The sequence below is a fragment of the Phyllobates terribilis genome, unplaced genomic scaffold, assembly GCF_046119375.1.
Source record: "Phyllobates terribilis strain yellow unplaced genomic scaffold, ASM4611937v1 Scaffold_2__4_contigs__length_985480577, whole genome shotgun sequence".
Taxonomy (NCBI): Eukaryota; Metazoa; Chordata; class Amphibia; order Anura; family Dendrobatidae; genus Phyllobates; species Phyllobates terribilis.
The window spans coordinates 520,552,612-520,572,669 of NW_027362762.1; the positions used below are offsets into that span (position 1 = coordinate 520,552,612).

General features: G+C 47.0%; 1 protein-coding gene across 6 annotated transcripts in view; it reads left to right on the forward strand.

The window, feature by feature from the left end:
* The window catches only part of DLGAP3 (DLG associated protein 3), a 726,679-nt gene that overhangs the window by 690,778 nt on the left and 15,843 nt on the right, over positions 1-20,058 (forward strand). For all 6 annotated transcript variants that reach the window (XM_073666015.1, XM_073666016.1, XM_073666012.1 and 3 more), the window contains one exon: positions 19,083-19,226. In XM_073666015.1, coding sequence (XP_073522116.1) covers positions 19,083-19,226 — 144 coding nt within the window. The remainder of the gene's footprint in view (positions 1-19,082; positions 19,227-20,058) is intronic.

A 20,058-nucleotide genomic window follows, 5' to 3' on the forward strand; every position in this document is an offset into this window, starting at 1 on the left:
ACAGAAAAGAAGACACTAATACCCATATAATATGACAGACAATCTGAATTAAAAGTTATAAGATAACTTATTATATGGTCATAGTGAACAAACATACATTAAAAACAATTAAAAGCAAAAAATAATATTGCAATAAGACAAACTAGGTCTCCACAGCGAAATACTGTATATGTGGAGATCCAAACCATCTCTCTACAAAACAATGAAGAACAAAAATACAGAGGTATATTGGTATTATTATTATTTATATATATTACATATACACATGTTACATACCAAATACAGATATCACTTACAGTAAACAAGCTAACAATGATAGACTGGTACAGAGGGAAGAGGACACTGCCCTTGGGGGCTTACATTCTACAGGAATGGGGAAGGAGACAGTAGGTTGGGGGGTTGCAGTAGCTCCGGTGTTGTTGAGGTGGCAGCAAGCAAGGTCATGGCAGACTGTAGGCTTGTTTGAAGAGATTGGTTTTCAGGTTCTGTCTGAAGGATCCAAGTGTGGCAGATAATCGGACGTGTTGAGGCATAGAATTCCATAGGATGGAGGATATTCGGGAGAAATCTTGGAGGCGATTGGGCGAGGAACGAATAAGTGTGGAGGAGAGAAGGAGGTCTTGGGAGGACCGTAGATTACGTAAGGGAATGTATCGGGAGATTAGTTCAGAAATGTATGGAGGAGAGAGGTTATGGATGGCTTTGTAGGTCAATGTTAGTAGTTTGAACTGGATACGCTGGGCAATTGGGAGCCAGTGAAGGGATTTGCAAAGGGGTGTAGCAGAGGAGTAGCAACGCGAGAGATGGACCAGTCGCGCAGCAGAGTTAAGGATGGACTGGAGGGGTGCAAGAGTGTTAGCAGGTAGGCCACAGAGGAGGATATTGCAGTAGTCGAGGCGGGAGATGATGAGGGCATGCACAAGCAGTTTAGTATATTGAGGGCTGAGAAAAGTACGGATTCTGGAAATATTTTTGACCTGGAGGCAACAGGAGGTGGCGAGAGCTTGGATGTAGGGTTTGAAGGACAGGGCAAAGTCAAGGGTTACTCCGAGACAGCGGCTTGTCAGTACAGGGGAAAGAGTGATGTAATTTATTGTGATAGAAAGATCAAGTGGGGAAGATATGCGAGATAGGGGAAAGATGATGAGTTCAGTTTTGTCCACATTGAGCTTGAGGAAGCGGGAGGAGAAGAAGGCTGCTAGACATGCTGGGATTCTGGACAGCAGAGAGGTGACATCTGGGCCAGAGAGGTAGATCTGGGTGTCATCTGCGTACAGATGGTACTGGAAGCCATGGGATTTTATGAGCTGTCCCAGGCCAAGGGTATAGGGGTCCTAGGCCAAGGGTGAGAAGAGTAGGGGTCCTAGGACAGAGCCTTGAGGGACTCCAACAGAGAGGGGGCGGGGTGAGGAGGTAGTGTGGGAGATGCTAAATGTGCACTTAGAAAGGTATGAGGAGATCCAAGATAGGGCAAGGTCTTTGACGCCAAAGGAAGAGAGGATCTGTAGTAGGAGGCAGTGGTCAACTGTATCGAAAGAATAGGACAGGTCAGGAAGGAGTACAGAGAATTGTCTTTTAGCTTTGGCTGCAAGTAAGTTATTGGTGATTTTGGTAAGGGCAGTTTCGGTGGAATGGTGGGGGCGGAAGCCGGATTGTCGGTTGTCGAAGAGAGAGTTAGATGAGAAGTCTGAGGAAAGTTCAGCGTGAACGTGTTGCTCAAGGAGTTTGGAGGCAAATGGGAGCAGCAATATGGGGCGGTAGCTGGACAAGGCAGTTGGGTCGAGAGTAGTGTTGAGCCACCCCCGTAGTGTTCGAGTTCGGTTCGGTTCGTCGAACACCCGTGTGTTCGCCGAACTGTTCGTCGAACTGTTCGTCGAACACCTTCGAACACCGTTAAAACCAATGGCAGGCAAACAAAAACACATAGAAACACATAGAAAACACCTTCAAAGGTGTCCAAAAGCTGACAAACTGCTCAGAAGACATAACTAACACATGGAAAAGTGACAAGTACATATAGTCATGCGAAAATAAAAGAGGTGGAGGAGTAAAAGGAGGGGGAGACACAGATATAGGCATGTCATGCCCTTCTAAAATCCAAAAAGTGAGAAGCCGACACGGCCAGTCCGCTCCTGCCCGTGCCACCTCCGTGTCGCCGGGTTTGTGCCAGAGCCGCGGTGAACCCTGACGGCCAGCCCCCCTCTCCCAATACTGGTGCCTGTCCGCTGGTAGGTCGAGCGAGCCCCCCTGTGGTGGAGGCAGCTCTAAGCTTTTTAATTTAAATTGTCTCTCTAATTTGAATGAATACACTTTAAATCCATTTACAAGGATCTATTGGAGGGCAAGTCTCATGCCAGCAGCCGCGGTAATTCCAACTCCAGTAGCGTCCACTAAAGCTGCTGCAGTTAAAAAGCTTTTATAAGGATCGAGCTCGGCTGTCCACCGCAAGGCATCCTACTGCCAGTCCCAGCCCCTATGCCTTGGGGTGCCTCCTGATGCTCTTCACTAAGTATCCCATCGTCCCGAAGCATTTCCTTTGAAAAAATTAAGTGTCTAAACTACAGGTGGTGTAGCTTTCTTAACAGCCGGGATAATCCGCTGACTATCAGACACTGCTACTAGGCACAAAGTATTTCCTGGGCTAGATGCAGTTAAAAATTTGTAATTAGATACTCTCGTTGGATGCTGAGAAAGCATTCCATAGAGTCTCCTGGCACGCCATATATGATTCTCTTAAAGAGCTTGGGGTAGGGGTCTAGGGGACCCTTTTATAGCCAAAATCACGGCCCTGTATCGCAATACGTCACCTAGGCTGAAGATAAATGGAACTGTAGCACCCTGAGGGCTCGGTTGCTACAGACGTATTGCACCTCACCCAGAGGTGTGATATCTCACTCTCAGGTAAGGATGGAGTGTGGATCAGGACCCGACACCTGCATGCATTACACCACATTGCCGTGGGGCAGGGCGACCAATATGCCCCTGAGATGGGCACGACAGTCCCTGTCCCTGGCTGGAGTGGGGGGGGGAACACTGAGGAAGGGGAACCCTGTAGTGCAGGAGCAGGGAGGAAGCAGTTCCTGGGTGCATTGAGAAGGGAGTATAAAAGGTGGGCACCATCTTAGTTCAGTGCAGAGAAGTCTGAGCAGAAGTGGCAGGGAGCAGGGGCTCTGCATGAGCTCTGCTCCGGAGGCGGGCCTAGTAACAGAGGCCCAGGCCTGCAAGAGGGAGAAGGAAGGAAGAGGAGCGGAGAAGGCTCCAGGAACGAAGAATGAAGGGATCCCAGGGGTGCGGACGGGCGAGTCGCCACCGCACGCGCGAATCCACCTGCGTGGAGGGGTCAGGCCAAAGGGGGAGACCGGTCCCCGAACTAGTGGAGGCAGGAAACGACCCTCAGCTAGAAACCGGAGGCTCTGACATTTTATGTGGCGCAGCCCCTTGCTCCACCCGCTAGGAAGGCACCACATAGGGTCAGGGAAACTGGCGCCAAGTTTACCAAGAGAAGGCCCGAGGCAGCGGGACAGAAGTGTTGGTAAGAAAGGCCAGACAAAGGACACACAAAGGGGGTCCTGTGAAGCGCTCCAAAGTTATCTGGGAGTTGTCTGAGCCCCTCACCTGGTGAGCACAGTACGACGTGGGCAGCCGTTACCTGCAGACGTGGTCTGGATAATAAGAACTGTGAGTAAAGGCCCTGAACTGCATCACTGACTCCGTGTCGTTACTGCTGCTGCCCTGCACCATCACCCCCATCCTCCGCATACACTGCCCTGAGGCTATACTCCTCCCGTGGGGAGTTATGCTACGCTCTGCTGCACCCACAACACCAGCCTTAGCGGTCTGCCCTGTAGCGGCGGTTCACTCTGACCGCAATCCACGGGTGGCGTAGTCGGACATTTAAACATCAAAACCACATAAATAGTTCCGCCACTGGTTTGACCGCCCTGAGCCACGGAACCGGATCGCCGCCACGAAGACTACAACCACCAGCATCCACCAAAAAGGGTCCGGCTCCGGGTGTCCCAAGGCCCAGGGGGTGCGTCAGAACATTTTCATCACCTTTCACAATCACCAATGGGACAAGGCAGGGATGTCCTCTGTCCCCTCTCTTATACATCCTAGTGACGGAGCACCTGCTCTCATCAATTCGCCATAACCCCAATATTAGGTGGATTGAGGTGGGAGGCACCGAGTACAAGTGCTCTCTATTTGCTGATGATGTCCTAGTATATATCACTCAATCACATATATCCATCCCTGCTGTTATGGCTGAAATAGATCACTTTGTTACATGGTAAAATTTTAAAATCAATGCAGCGAAGTCTGAGGCCCTCGATGTCTCCCTCCCTAAATCCATATAGGATTCCATCCAGTCCAACTTTCCCTTTGCCTGGCCCTCACAGGGTATCAAATACTTAGGAATTCCTATTCATAGAGACCTCTCCCATCTATGTTATCTTAATTTTGGGCCCTTTATTGAACAATTCCATACAGACCACGGTTGGCAAGTTAGAACTGTAAGATTCACTACGTGAACCACTGGTGTTTTGTGGAAAAGCACATGTACACCGCGTTCCAAATTATTATGCAAAAAGTGTTTAGGAGTGATAAGGGAAGAATTTGTTTGTTTGTCAGTTAAACTCATTGATGGTGATGTGTGTCAGGGCTCTTTATATCACTGTAAGCAATTGCAGACACCTGTGCTAATTAGTTTGGCAGGTGTGTCCAATGAAAGGCAAGACTACTTAAGAAGGCTCTCTCACATTATTAAGCAGCCTACATTTTCTGCCAAAATGGGAAAGAAAAAGGATGTGTCGGCTGCTGAGAAGCAACAAATTGTGGAGTGTTTAGGTCAAGGCATGACTACAATCAACATTGTGCGATGATCAGGATGAAGTGTCTTGGCAATCAAGAAGTATGTAGCTGATTCACAGTACACACGTGTGCGTGCTGATAAGGGCAAATTGAGGACTCTTTCCTACAGGCAATTACGTCAGGTTGAAACAGCAGCGGCAAAAAAGCCTTGTCATAGCAGCAGACAAGTTTTTGAAGCTGCTTGTGCCTCCAACGTCCCCCGAACAACAAGATGCAGGGTCCTTCAGAGGTTTGCAGCTGTGCATATGCCATCCTGTCGACCTCCTCTATCCACTTCACACAAGCAGAAACGGCTCCAGTGGGCCAAACATTACATGAAGACTGATTTCAAAACTGTTTTGTTCACGGATGAGTGCCGTGCAGCGCTCGATGGTCCAGATGAATGGAGTGGAGGATGGCTGGTTGATGGACACCCCACGCAAACACGGCTACAGCGCCAACAAGGAGGAGGTGGAGTAATGTTTTGGGCTGGAATCATGGGGAGAGAGATTGTCGGCCCCTTTAGGATCCCTGAAGGCGCTAAAGATGAACTCCATAATGTATGTGGATTTTCTCAAACAGCACTTCCTGCCATGGTTCAAGAAGAAGAACCGTGTATTTCACAGCAAGATCATTTTTCTGCATGATAATGCACCATCTCATGCTGCACATAAAACATCTGCATCTCTGGCTGATATGGGCATAAAAGGGGACAAACTTATGGTGTGACCCCCATGCTCCCCTGACCTCTACCCCATTCAGAACCTTTGGAGCATCATTAAAAGGAGTGTCTATGATGGCGGGAGGCAGTTCACATCTAAGCAACAGCTCTGGGAGGGTATTCTGTCCTCATGCAAAACAATTGAAGCAGAAACCATCCAAAACCTGACAAATTCAATGGACGAGAGAGTTCAGAAGCTCCTTTCGAACAAGGGGTCCTATGTGAAAATGTAACATCACCTAGAATAAAGTTTTGAGTTGAAAACTGTTTGATTTCAGTTTCTAACAACCTGCTAATGCTTATAATTTCAAAAATGACCATTTTTTTGGTCTTTATTAAAATGAAAAGGTTGATCGAAAAGTTTGGGGGATCTAAGAGTGTGGCAACCCAGTAGTCATGATTAGTGTTGAGCCACCCCCGTAGTGTTCGAGTTCGGTTCGGTTCGTCGAACACCCGTGTGTTCGCCGAACTGTTCGTCGAACTGTTCGTCGAACACCTTCGAACACCGTTAAAACCAATGGCAGGCAAACAAAAACACATAGAAACACATAGAAAACACCTTCAAAGGTGTCCAAAAGCTGACAAACTGCTCAGAAGACACAACTAACACATGGAAAAGTGACAAGTACATATAGTCATGCGAAAAGAAAAGAGGTGGATGAGTAAAAGGAGGGGGAGACACAGATATAGGCATGTCATGCCCTTCTAAAATCCAAAAAGTGAGAAGCCGACACATTCAGTCCGCTCCTGCCCGTGCCACCTCCGTGTCGCCGGGTTTGTGCCAGAGCCGCGGTGAACCCTGACGGCCAGCCCCCCTCTCCCAATACTGGTGCCTGTCCGCTGGTGGGTCGAGAGAGCCCCCCTGTGGTGGAGGCAGCTCTAAGCTTTTTAATTTAAATTGTCCCTCTAATTTGAATGAATACACTTTAAATCCATTTACAAGGATCTATTGGAGGGCAAGTCTCATGCCAGCAGCCGCGTAATTCCAGCTCCAGTAGCGTCCACTAAAGCTGCTGCAGTTAAAAAGCTTTTATAAGGATCGAGCTCGGCTGTCCACCGCAAGGCATTCTAGTGCCAGTCCCAGCCCCTATGCCTTGGGGTGCCTCCTGATGCTCTTCACTGAGTATCCCGTGGTCCCGAAGCATTTCCTTTGAAAAAATTAAGTGTCCAAACTACAGGTGGTGTAGCTTGCTTAACAGCCGGGATAATCCGCTGACTAGCAGACACTGCTACTAGGCACAAAGTATTTCCTGGGCTAGATGCAGTTAAAAATTTGTAAGTAGATACTCTCGTTGGATGCTGAGAAAGCATTCCATAGAGTCTCCTGGCACGCCATATATGATTCTCTTAAAAAGCTTGGGGTAGGGGTCTAGGGGACCCTTTTATAGCCAAAATCACGGCCCTGTATCACAATACGTCACCTAGGCTGAAGATAAATGGAACTGTAGCACCGAGGGCTCGGTTGCTACAGACGTATTGCACCTCACCCAGAGGTGTGATATCTCACTCTCAGATAAGGATGGAGTGTGGATCAGGACCCGACACCTGCATGCATTACACCACATTGCCGTGGGGCAGGGCGACCAATATGCCCCTGAGATGGGCACGACAGTCCCTGTCCTTGGCTGGAGTGGGGGGAGGGAACACTGAGGAAGGAGAACCCTGCAGTGCAGGAGCAGGGAGGAAGCAGTTCCTGGGTGCATTGAGAAGGGAGTATAAAAGGTGGGCACCATTTTAGTTCAGTGCAGAGAAGTCTGAGCAGAAGTGGCAGGGAGCAGGGGCTCTGCATGAGCTCTGCTCCGGAGGCGGGCCTAGTAACAGAGGCCCAGGCCTGCAAGAGGGAGAAGGAAGGAAGAGGAGCGGAGAAGGCTCCAGGAACGAGGAATGAAGGGATCCCAGGGGTGCGGACGGGCGAGTCGCCACCGCACGCCCGAATCCACCTGCGTGGAGGGGTCAGGCCAAAGGGGGAGACCGGTCCCTGAACTAATGGAGGCAGGAAACGACCCTCAGCTAGAAACCGGAGGCTCTGACATTTTATGTGGCGCAGCCCCTTGCTCCACCCGCTAGGAAGGCACCACATAGGGTCAGGGAAACTGGCGCCAAGTTTACCAAGAGGAGGCCCGAGGCAGCCGGACAGAAGTGTTGGTAAGAAAGGCCAGACAAAGGACACACAAAGGGGGTCCTGTGAAGCGCTCCAAAGTTATCTGGGAGTTGTCTGAGCCCCTCACCTGGTGAGCACAGTACGACGTGGGCAGCCGTTACCTGCAGACGTGGTCTGGATAATAAGAACTGTGAGTAAAGGCCCTGAACTGCATCACTGACTCCGTGTCGTTACTGCTGCTGCCCTGCACCATCACCCCCATCCTCCGCATACACTGCCCTGAGGCTATACTCCTCCCGTGGGGAGTTATGCTACGCTCTGCTGCACCCACAACACCAGCCTTAGCGGTCTGCCCTGTAGCGGCGGTTCACTCTGACCGCAATCCACGGGTGGCGTAGTCGGACATTTAAACATCAAAACCACATAAATAGTTCCGCCACTGGTTTGACCGCCCTGAGCCACGGAACCGGATCGCCGCCACGAAGACTACAACCACCAGCATCCACCAAAAAGGGTCCGGCTCCGGGTGTCCCAAGGCCCAGGGGGTGCGTCAGAACATTTTCATCACCTTTCACAATCACCAATGGGACAAGGCAGGGATGTCCTCTGTCCCCTCTCTTATACATCCTAGTGACGGAGCACCTGCTCTCATCAATTCGTCATAACCCCAATATTAGGTGGATTGAGGTGGGAGGCACCGAGTACAAGTGCTCTCTATTTGCTGATGATGTCCTAGTATATATCACTCAATCACATATATCCATCCCTGCTGTTATGGCTGAAATAGATCACTTTGTTACATGGTAAAATTTTAAAATCAATGCAGCGAAGTCTGAGGCCCTCGATGTCTCCCTCCCTAAATCCATATAGGATTCCATCCAGTCCAACTTTCCCTTTGCCTGGCCCTCACAGGGTATCAAATACTTAGGAATTCCTATTCATAGAGACCTCTCCCATCTATGTTATCTTAATTTTGGGCCCTTTATTGAACAATTCCATACAGACCACGGTTGGCAAGTTAGAACTGTAAGATTCACTACGTGAACCACTGGTGTTTTGTGGAAAAGCACATGTACACCGCGTTCCAAATTATTATGCAAAAAGTGTTTAGGAGTGATAAGGGAAGAATTTGTTTGTTTGTCAGTTAAACTCATTGATGGTGATGTGTGTCAGGGCTCTTTATATCACTGTAAGCAATTGCAGACACCTGTGCTAATTAGTTTGGCAGGTGTGTCCAATGAAAGGCAAGACTACTTAAGAAGGCTCTCTCACATTATTAAGCAGCCTACATTTTCTGCCAAAATGGGAAAGAAAAAGGATGTGTCGGCTGCTGAGAAGCAACAAATTGTGGAGTGTTTAGGTCAAGGCATGACTACAATCAACATTGTGCGATGATCAGGATGAAGTGTCTTGGCAATCAAGAAGTATGTAGCTGATTCACAGTACACACGTGTGCGTGCTGATAAGGGCAAATTGAGGACTCTTTCCTACAGGCAATTACGTCAGGTTGAAACAGCAGCGGCAAAAAAGCCTTGTCATAGCAGCAGACAAGTTTTTGAAGCTGCTTGTGCCTCCAACGTCCCCCGAACAACAAGATGCAGGGTCCTTCAGAGGTTTGCAGCTGTGCATATGCCATCCTGTCGACCTCCTCTATCCACTTCACACAAGCAGAAACGGCTCCAGTGGGCCAAACATTACATGAAGACTGATTTCAAAACTGTTTTGTTCACGGATGAGTGCCGTGCAGCGCTCGATGGTCCAGATGAATGGAGTGGAGGATGGCTGGTTGATGGACACCCCACGCAAACACGGCTACAGCGCCAACAAGGAGGAGGTGGAGTAATGTTTTGGGCTGGAATCATGGGGAGAGAGATTGTCGGCCCCTTTAGGATCCCTGAAGGCGCTAAAGATGAACTCCATAATGTATGTGGATTTTCTCAAACAGCACTTCCTGCCATGGTTCAAGAAGAAGAACCGTGTATTTCACAGCAAGATCATTTTTCTGCATGATAATGCACCATCTCATGCTGCACATAAAACATCTGCATCTCTGGCTGATATGGGCATAAAAGGGGACAAACTTATGGTGTGACCCCCATGCTCCCCTGACCTGTACCCCATTCAGAACCTTTGGAGCATCATTAAAAGTAGTGTCTATGATGGCGGGAGGCAGTTCACATCTAAGCAACAGCTCTGGGAGGGTATTCTGTCCTCATGCAAAACAATTGAAGCAGAAACCATCCAAAACCTGACAAATTCAATGGACGAGAGAGTTCAGAAGCTCCTTTCGAACAAGGGGTCCTATGTGAAAATGTAACATCACCTAGAATAAAGTTTTGAGTTGAAAACTGTTTGATTTCAGTTTCTAACAACCTGCTAATGCTTATAATTTCAAAAATGACCATTTTTTTGGTCTTTATTAAAATGAAAAGGTTGATCGAAAAGTTTGGGGGATCTAAGAGTGTGGCAACCCAGTAGTCATGATTACTTCGAATTCTGACAATATGAGGGTCATGCTGCAGGTAGTGCAGCAAGAAGGCACTTATGTGTCTTGCGCATCTCGGAGCCCCAAAATTATTTTCCGGGCTAGATGCAGCTAAAAATTATTTTTAATTTTAAATCTGGTGAAGCTTATTATAGATGGCCTAATAGGATCAGTGCTGCACACTGCTACAAAGCCCAAATTATTTTCCAGTCAAGATACAGATAAACATGATTAGTAATTTGAAAGCTTAAAACGGTTGGTAGGGTGATTTTAACCAATCATCAAGCTTTTACTCTCCCCAGGATGACACAGGGGTAGAAAAGTCGTTTCGGATCCATGATTTGTTCATCTTTATGAACGTGAGTCTGTCTACATTATCAGTGGAGAGCCGCGTGCGCTTATCTGTCAGCACACCACCAGCAGCGCTGAACACACGTTCAGACAGAACGCTGGCTGCGGGGCATGACAAGATCTCCAAGGCGTAAGTGGCTAGCTCCGGCCATTTATCCAGATTGGAAGCCCAAAAAGAGCAAGGGTCCAGTGACACAGTCGTGGCTTCAATGTTTACTTGGAGATACTCCTGTACCATCGTCTCTAGGCGTTGACTATGTGTCAGACTTCTTGTCTCCTGTGGCCTTGCAAAGGATGGGCTAAAAAAGTGGTGAAATGATTCCGCAAAATTGATGTTACCAGCAGATACTGTGGTTCTGTTACGGTTTGAGTGCTGAACACTTGACGGTCCCACGGTTGGCAAGTTGGAACTGTGAGATTCACTACGTGCACCACTGGTATTTTGTGGAAAAGCACATGTAAGATTCTGCAACAGTCTCTGCTGATACTCCTGCATGCGTGCATCCCTTTCTATGGCAGGAATAATTTCTGCAAATTTACTTTTGTACCGGGGATCTAACAGTGTGGCAACCCAGTAGTCAGGATTATTTCTAATTCTCACAATTCGAGGGTCATGTTGCAGGTAGTGCAGCAAGAAGGCACTCATGTGTGTTGCGCATCCAGGAGCACCAAGTCCCTGTTGTGTTGGTGGCGAGGTAGCAATCATGCTTCCTTCCTCTGTCCTCTCCCCCCAACCTCGCACAACAGAAATGTGATCAAGGTCTCCCTCATCTGATGAGTCTTCCATCAGTTCGTCCTCCACTTCTTCCTGGGCTCCTGCACCTTCCTCACTAGTTTGGCTGCTACCATGCGCCCTGGTAAAATCATCTCCCCCACCCTCACATGCCTGCCGCCTTGGTGCTGCCGACCGTCTGGATCTTGCAGATGTTAGCCCTTCCGCATACAACTCCTCCTCCTCTACTTCCTCCACCTCCTCTTGTGCCACCACCTGACTCCGAATTCTGTTTAACATGTGCTCCAGCATGTAAATCACCGGAATAGTCATGCTGATAATGGCATCGTCAGCACTAAACATCTTCGTCGCCATTTCAAAACTGTGCAGAAGGGTGCATAGGTCCCTGATCTGAGACCACTCCTCCAGCGTGATTTGCCCCACCTCTGAATCTCGTTGGCCCAGGCTATACGTCAGAACGTATTGCACCAGGGCTTGTCGGTGCTGCCACAGTCGCTGCAACATGTGCAGAGTTGAATTCCACCGGGTAGGCACATCGCATTTTAGCCGGTGAAGTGGCAGGCCCAACGACTTCTGTAGAGATGTAAGTCGCTGAGCTGCGGGATGCGAATGGCGGAAGTGAGCCCACAGCGACCGTGCCCTCTGCAGAAGGCCATCTAGTCTGGGATAGTGGGCTAAAAATTGCTGGACAACCAGGTTCAACACGTGAGCCATACAAGGCACGTGTGTGACATTGCCCCGGCGAAGGGCCGCACCCAGGTTTGCAGCATTGTCGCACACGGCCTTCCCTGGTTTCAGGTCCAGTGGATACAACCATTCATGAAATTGGTTCTCCAGAGCTGACCACAACTCCTCAGCTGTGTGACTCACATTTCCCAGACATTTCAATGTAAAAACCGCCTGATGACGTTGAGCCCTACTGCCAGCATAGTAAGGAGGTGTGCAGGATCCCTTCTGCGCAGTTAGAAAGCTTGTGGCATGACCAGACAGCCTTTGGGTGCAGGTGGAAGACCGAGAGGAGGTTGAGGAGGCAGAAGCAGTGGAGGAAAAATGACATAAAGAGGATTGACGCACAACTCGTGGGGACGGCAAGACTTGGACAGCAGCCCCTTGTCCTGCTGTCACCATAGTTACCCAGTGCCCAGTCAGCGACATGTAACGCCCCTGTCCATGCCTACTCGTCCAAGTGTCTGTGGTGAAATGCACCCTGTCACACACAGAGTTTCTCAAAGAAGCGGTGATGTTGTGTGCGACATGCTGGTGGAGCGCAGGCACACCTTTCTTTGAGAAGTAGTGCCGACTGGGCATCTGGTACTGGGGCACTGCGACGGACATAAGGTCTCGAAAATCCTCTGTGTCCACCAGGCGGAAAGGCAGCATTTCTGTAGCCAAGAGCTTGCAGATGGTGAAATTCAACCTCTTAGCTTTCTCATGGCTAGGAGGAAATGGTCTTTTACTTGTCCACATCTGAGGGACCGAGGGCTGGCTATTGTGCTTAGACGGGGTTGATAAGGGTGTCCCCGGCAAACTGCCGGTCTGTGAGGAAGATGCAGGCGGACATGTTAGGTTGCCTTGATCCAAAGGTGGTGCTATCGATGTCGGACAGCGCTCAAGACCAGCTGGTGTTACCACCTCCAAAGAAAATGATGACCTGCCAATCACGCTGGCTGTTGCAGGTAAAGAGGTGGCAGGTCTGCGCCCCAAAACAGGTGTGACTGCTGTCCCCCCAGTCACAGAGGATGAAGAGGCCGCGGATGCACAAGATATGGCAGACGGTGGTTGGCCCGGCCGGCTAGACCGCATTGTAGCACACTGAGCTTCCCACTGCAACTTATGCTTCATGTCCATGTGCCGGTTCATGCATGAAGTACTCAAACTATGTATTTTTTGGCCTCTACTTAGCTTTTGCTGACAAATGTTACAGATAACACGAGTTGGGTCATCTTTATCGATCTGAAAAAATGCCCAGGCTATGCAAGGCTTAGCACCCATGCGACCTGAAGAGCCACCACGACTTGTGGTGAGAGGCAGAGTTGTGTTTGAGGATGCAGTTGTTGACGTGCTTCCAGTACTACGTCTCTGTCCAGGAAGGCGCAACCTGACCTCGTCGTCACTAGCATCTTCCTCCACCTCCTCTGCTGACCTCATCTCTTGGCTGACTGTGGGTTGACAGTAAGTGGGATCTCCGACCTCATCATCATCACCCTGTGCGTTATCACACCCGTCGTCCTCAGAGCCAACCTGTTCCTGCCCTGACAAAAAACTAAAGTTGTCACTCCAATCAGGTATTTGAGTCTTATCATCGTCTTCCTCATTGTCTCCACCAACAGGAGTTACAGTTTGGGAATGAGGGTCTACATTATGGTCAGAACCTTCTGCGTCTGGTCCTGGATCCGACTCATAAAGATTCTGGGCATCAGTGCAGATCATTTCCTCGTCTGGATTCACAGAAGCGCTGGAGTCGACCTCTGATTCCCAGGCTATAGTATGAGTAAACAGCTCTGCAGACTCAACCATCTGTTCTACCTCATACTCAGACGGGCAGCTGGAGATTTGGGAGCTGTGAGGAAGCAAGTGCGATTTGGGTGACACCTTTGAGGACTGGAGTATTTGTGATGTTGAAGTTGATGTGGAGGAGAGCCCACTTAAAGGAGCACTTGATATCCGTTGAAGCACCTGCTGTTTTTGTGCCTCATCTGGAATTTGTAGCGATTGGCGTGGCCGTAAGAAACGGATCTTATCACATTGTCCGCTAAAAGAAGTAGACATTTTAGTTTGGCTGGAAGATGGTCTTTCTTCTGCACCTACCCCACGGACACAACCTTTTTTCCCCTTCCCAACACGCCTATTCCCCTTTCCACTAGCAGCAGGCCTTTTTCCACTCATTTTGGTGGTTAACTAATTCACAACTCTGGAGTTGTTTGCACAAAAAAACAATGGATGGTAACCGAGCAGAGCTGAGTGGCCAAACTGTGGTATTAGGCCAAAACTATTGGCTGGGTTAGATGCAGAAAAAAATTATTTTTAATTTGCAACCTGATGGAGGTCAGTATAGATGGACTAATAGACCAAGTCCCACACACCGCTAGAAGCCCAAATATTTTTTCAGAGCTAGATGCAGAAAATTTTTTTATTCAATTTGCAACCTGATGGAGGTCAGTATAGATGGACTAATAGACCAAGTCCCACACACTGCTAGAAGCCCAAATATTTTTTCAGAGCTAGATGCAGAAAAAAATTATTTTTAATTTGCAACCTGATGGAGGTCAGTATAGATGGACTAATAGACCAAGTCCCACACACTGCTAGAAGCCCAAATATTTTTTCAGAGCTAGATGCAGAAAAAAATTATTTTTAATTTGCAACCTGATGGAGGTCAGTATAGATGGACTAATAGACCAAGTCCCACACACCGCTAGAAGCCCAAATATTTTTTCAGAGCTAGATGCAGAAAAAAATTATATTCAATTTGCAACCTGCTGGAGGTCAGTATAGAAGGACTAATAGAACAAGTCCCACACACTGCTAGAAGCCCAAATATTTTTTCAGAGCTAAATGAAGAAAAAAATTATTTTTAATTTGCAACCTGATGGAGGTCAGTATAGATGGACTAATAGACCAAGTCCCACACACTGCTAGAAGCCCAAATATTTTTTCAGAGCTAGATGCAGAAAAAAATTATTTTTAATTTGCAACCTGATGGAGGTCAGTATAGATGGACTAATAGAACAAGTCCCACACGCTGCCAGAAGCCCAAATATTTTTTCAGAGATAAATGAAGAAAAAAATTATTTTTAATTTGCAACCTGATGGAGGTCAGTATAGATGGACTAACAGACCAAGTCCCACACACTGCTAGAAGCCCAAATATTTTTTCAGAGCTAGATGCAGAAAAAAATTATTTTTAATTTGCAACCTGATGGAGGTCAGTATAGATGGACTAATAGACCAAGTCCCACACACCGCTAGAAGCCCAAATATTTTTTCAGAGCTAGATGCAGAAAAAAATTATATTCAATTTGCAACCTGCTGGAGGTCAGTATAGAAGGACTAATAGAACAAGTCCCACACACTGCTAGAAGCCCAAATATTTTTTCAGAGCTAAATGAAGAAAAAAATTATTTTTAATTTGCAACCTGATGGAGGTCAGTATAGATGGACTAATAGACCAAGTCCCACACACTGCTAGAAGCCCAAATATTTTTTCAGAGCTAGATGCAGAAAAAAATTATATTCAGTTTGCAACCTGATGGAGGTCAGTATAGATGGACTAATAGAATGATGCTATGCCCAAAAGATTTTACTTCACTAGGTGCAGTAAAAAAAATGGTATTCTATACACAGGTGGTATATCTTGCAACACAGATAGGCTACTCCACTGACTAACACACTCTGCAATAGGCCAAAAAGGATTAGCTTTGCTAGATTCAGCCAAATGCTGTGAAAAAAAACTTGCACAGCACTGGCACAGACCTGCCTGGCAAAAACTGATAGGAACTGATGTAACCTAGTCCTGAAAAGGACTCCAATTACAATTAGTCTTTACTCCCACAATCTATCTATTTAAGAGCACAGACCTGCTTGATAAAAGTCATAGGAAATGCTGTAACCTAGTCCTTAAAAGGACTGCAATCACAACTATTCCCTACTCCCAAGCTATCTGTATATTTGTGCGAAAATTGGCTTGAAATTAACAAGGTATAGTGCACACAGCAACAGCGGTGCCGTCTAACACGCAGCTGCAGCAGTGAGAAAATGGTGGCGACGGGGAAAATGGCTTGGTCTTATAGGGCAAGGACATGTGACATACACTGCCAATGACACATGCCCTTGCTTGTGTGAAAAAAAGCACTTCGCTCCGTGTGTGTGCTGCTGATAGGCTGACAGATTGCACCTCCCCACTGCAAATGCGGGAAAGAGAAAAAAAAATGGAGATCTTCATTGTTCCTGCAGAGATCCATCCCCTGCCCCTCCCCCCGCCCCGCTGTACACTCAAACTGCGTATTAACATTAATTTTCATCATTACTGAGAAAAAATCCAGTTATGATTTTGGTGCACGAATAGTTATCGAACATAACCTCGAACAGCCGAATTTTTCTCAAATTGTTCGTGTTCGCCGACCGGCTCGAACACCGCCCAAAACAGCTCGAATTTGAGATTGGCGAACAGTTCGAGTAGAACAACGCTCATCTCTAGTCGAGAGATGGCTTTTTGAGGATGGGCGTGATTGTGGCATGTTTGAAGGCAGCGAGGAAGGTACCAGAAGTTAGTGATAGGTTGAAGAGATGGGTTAGGGATGGGATGAGTGTGGGGGTGAGGTTGGGGACGAGGTGGGATGGGATGGGGTCAAGTGCACAATTGGTGAGGTGTGATTTGGAGAGGAGATGAGTAAGGTCTCTTTCCATGATGTTGGGAAGGGAGGTTATGGGGGGAAGGGCAATGGTGTGGAAAACAAAGGGGTTGTGGTGGTCGGACAGTAAAGACTTGCCGTGTTTGATCAATCTTGTTTCTGAAGTGTGTGGTAAACTCCTTAGCAGAGATGATGGAGGTCAGAGTGGGCAGTGGAGGGCAGAGGAGAGACTTAAAGTGTTGAATAGCTGTTTAGGGTTGTAGGATAGGGAAGATATGAGGGTTGTGAAGTAGGCCTGTTTAGCCGAGGTGAGTGCTGATTTGAATGCGAGTGTTGCTTGTTTGAATGCAGTGAAGTCATCTTGAGAATGTGTTTTCTTCCAACGCCGCTCCGCAACCATGGATGCTTGTCAAAGCTGTTTAGTGACATTGTTGTGCCAGGGTTGCCTGTTGACTCATCGCGCTCTGCCATGCACAAGAGGGGCGAGCAAGTCAATAGCTGATGCGAGAGTGGCATCGTAGAAAGCAGTGGTGCTGTCTGTGTCGTGAAGTGAAGCTATGGATGTCAGTGGTAGAATAGAGTCAGAGAGTGTGTGCGTGTCTAGATGTGCAAGGTTTCTGCAGGGGTGTGCTAGTTGCTGGACATGGGTGACAGGTGAGGAGGACAGGGATGAGAAAGTGAGTAGATGGTGGTCAGATAGGGGTAGGAGGGAGGTAGTATGGTAGTATGCTAAATAGGGGGGAGGTAGTATGGGGATAGTATGGTAGTATGCTACAAATAACAGATGAAAAAAAACAACCTAGAAAATAACCAATGAATAATAGAAAAAACAGAGAGATAGAAAATGTCTGTAATATACCAATAAATCACAAAAGAATAGTAAAATGAATCCAATAAGATAATATGTAACGTGTAATGTGTTGCCCTCTCTCTTTGTTCTTATAGTATATTTTCTAGGTAGCACCATCAGGTCACAGTGCAAAACATTTAGGCAGCAGTGGAAAAATGCTGCAAAGTAAAAAAAGGCTGTTATTCGTTTATTTTTTATCAATTAATAAAATGTAAAGTGAATGAATAATAATGAAATGTAAATCAAATCAATATTTGGCATGACCAAAATTTTCCTTCAAAACAGCATCAAAGCATTAATTCTCTTAGGTGCATTTAAACACAGTTTTTGAAGGAACTCGACAGGGATGTTATTGGAGAACAAACTACACATCTTCTGTGAATACAGGCTCGTGCAAATCCCTCTGGCTCTTAAAGCGGACCTGTCACGTGATGCTATTAACCCTCAGGTATGGGGTTAATCTGCAGATTAATACTGTTCTGAACCCACCTTGTGACCGCATTTATAGCCCCACTGCCAGGCAAAAATTAACTTTATTCCCCTCAGAAGCGTTCGGCGTTCAGACACGGGTGGCACCGGTGTGGGTTCCATCACCGCTCTGTGTATAGTGATCGGTGTCTGTAACTGCGCCACAAGTACTGACTTACAGCCGGCCCTAATGATGAGCAGCTGTCAGTCAGTGCCAAGGGTGTGGTTACGGCCGCCACTCTCTGTACACAAAGCAATGACTAAACCTGCATCGGCACCATCCCTATGAATGAATGCCAAACGCTGCCCGGAGGAATAAAGTTCATGTCCTCCCCGCAGCAGGGCTCTAAGTGCCGTCGCTGGACAGGTTTAGAACTCTATTAACCTGCAGATTAGCCCCATATCTGTAGGTTAATAACGATTTTTTCACATGACAGGTTCCCTTTAATATATTCATACAAACTCAATGATGTCTTTGTGGGGGCTATATCATCACTTCGAAGACTACTTCAGCATTTTTCTATATGCTAAAGATAGTTCTTCTTAATGACAGTATGTGTGGCTATAAGTTTAGGATGGTTGTCCTTCTGCAGAATACATTTAGAGCCTATCAGAAGCCTCCCTGTAGGTATTGCATGATGGACAAGTACCTGCTTGAATTTCTCAGCATTGAGCACACCAAGAAATAGGCAATGTTAAGCACAGTAGACGCAGCGGTCAGCCAAGCAAAAACAATGCAGCAGATGAAAGACACTTCATGCTTATTTCCCTTCTATCATCGAGAGTGCCTGGGATTACATGAAGAGACAGGAGGATTTGGGAAATCCTACTTGCACAGGTCTGTGGTTAGTTCTCCAAGATGTTTAGAACAATCTCCCTGCTAAGCTCCTTCAAAAGCTGTGTGCAAGTTTGTCTAGAAGTATTGATACCTTGATACTGTTTGCAACACCTGTTATTTTGTACACCTGCCTATACTTTTGTAATATTTACAGTATATTACCACTAACACTATTATTAAGAAGATATTTCAGTGGCACATTAGCTTTCTGTGATGTCCAGAAACATAAATGCCCTTAAAAGAATCCTACAAATAGGTATACATTAGATCAGTAGAAACAAATAATTTGCCTGTTTAAAACTTTCAGCTATATTTACTTAACTTTTTTTTCAGGATCCCACCTCATTTCCTCTACCCACTTCTCAAGACCTGGCTGGTTTCTGGGACCTCCTTCAGCTATCCTTTGAGGATGTGGGCATGAAATTTGCCGAGCTGCAGCAACTGAAAGACAATGGATGGAAATTATTGGAATGCAAGGTATAGTACTTCCAATAAGTGTGTGCTAGAATAGTTATCCATGCAAAACATGCAGTTGAAAATAGTGCAGCCCACTGGAGAGCCCACCTCATCTATGGGCTCAGTCATCTCACTTGTGACTGCATTTTTACGTCCCTGGCTGGGCTACGTAAATAACATATGGAGCTTTACACCAATAGCATTGTGCTGAGAAAATAATGATGGGTACATCTGTACATTTATTATTCAGTTTAAACTTCATTTAGGCAGAGATTGCACATGTATAAAATAGCATGTAAAAAGTGCCAAAATAGTACAAAATTTGTCCAAAAATTAACAAATTTGTGGTTAATGTGATGACATACTTTTAGGCATATTCATTAAGAACAAAAGTTTAAAGAGCACTCAGGGGAGATAACAATGCATTTTAATCTACATTGTCAAAAATTTTAATGGCCCATATCCCTCTTAGGCTGGATCACATAGCATTTGCCACTATGTTAAAGGGGTTGTCCGGTCAAAACTGATAAGTCTATAGTCTCTCTGTGTGACTGCAGACTTATGAATCCCCTCAGCGCAGGCACTGTGTGCTGCAGGGATTCACCGGTTTCAGACCCGGGACCGGAAAGTATGTATGAGTTATACATACCCCCGGCCAGTGGGCGTGGCCTCGGTCCATACACTTGTATTGAGTGAGGCCACGCCCTTTCTAGTGACGCGGATGGCCAGTGGGGGAGTCTGACTGGAGGGCACAGCCTCGCTTAATACAAGTGTATGGAGAGCGAGGCTGCGTCCACTGGCTGGGGGTATGTATAACTCATACATACCCTCCGTTACCGGGTCTGAAACCGGC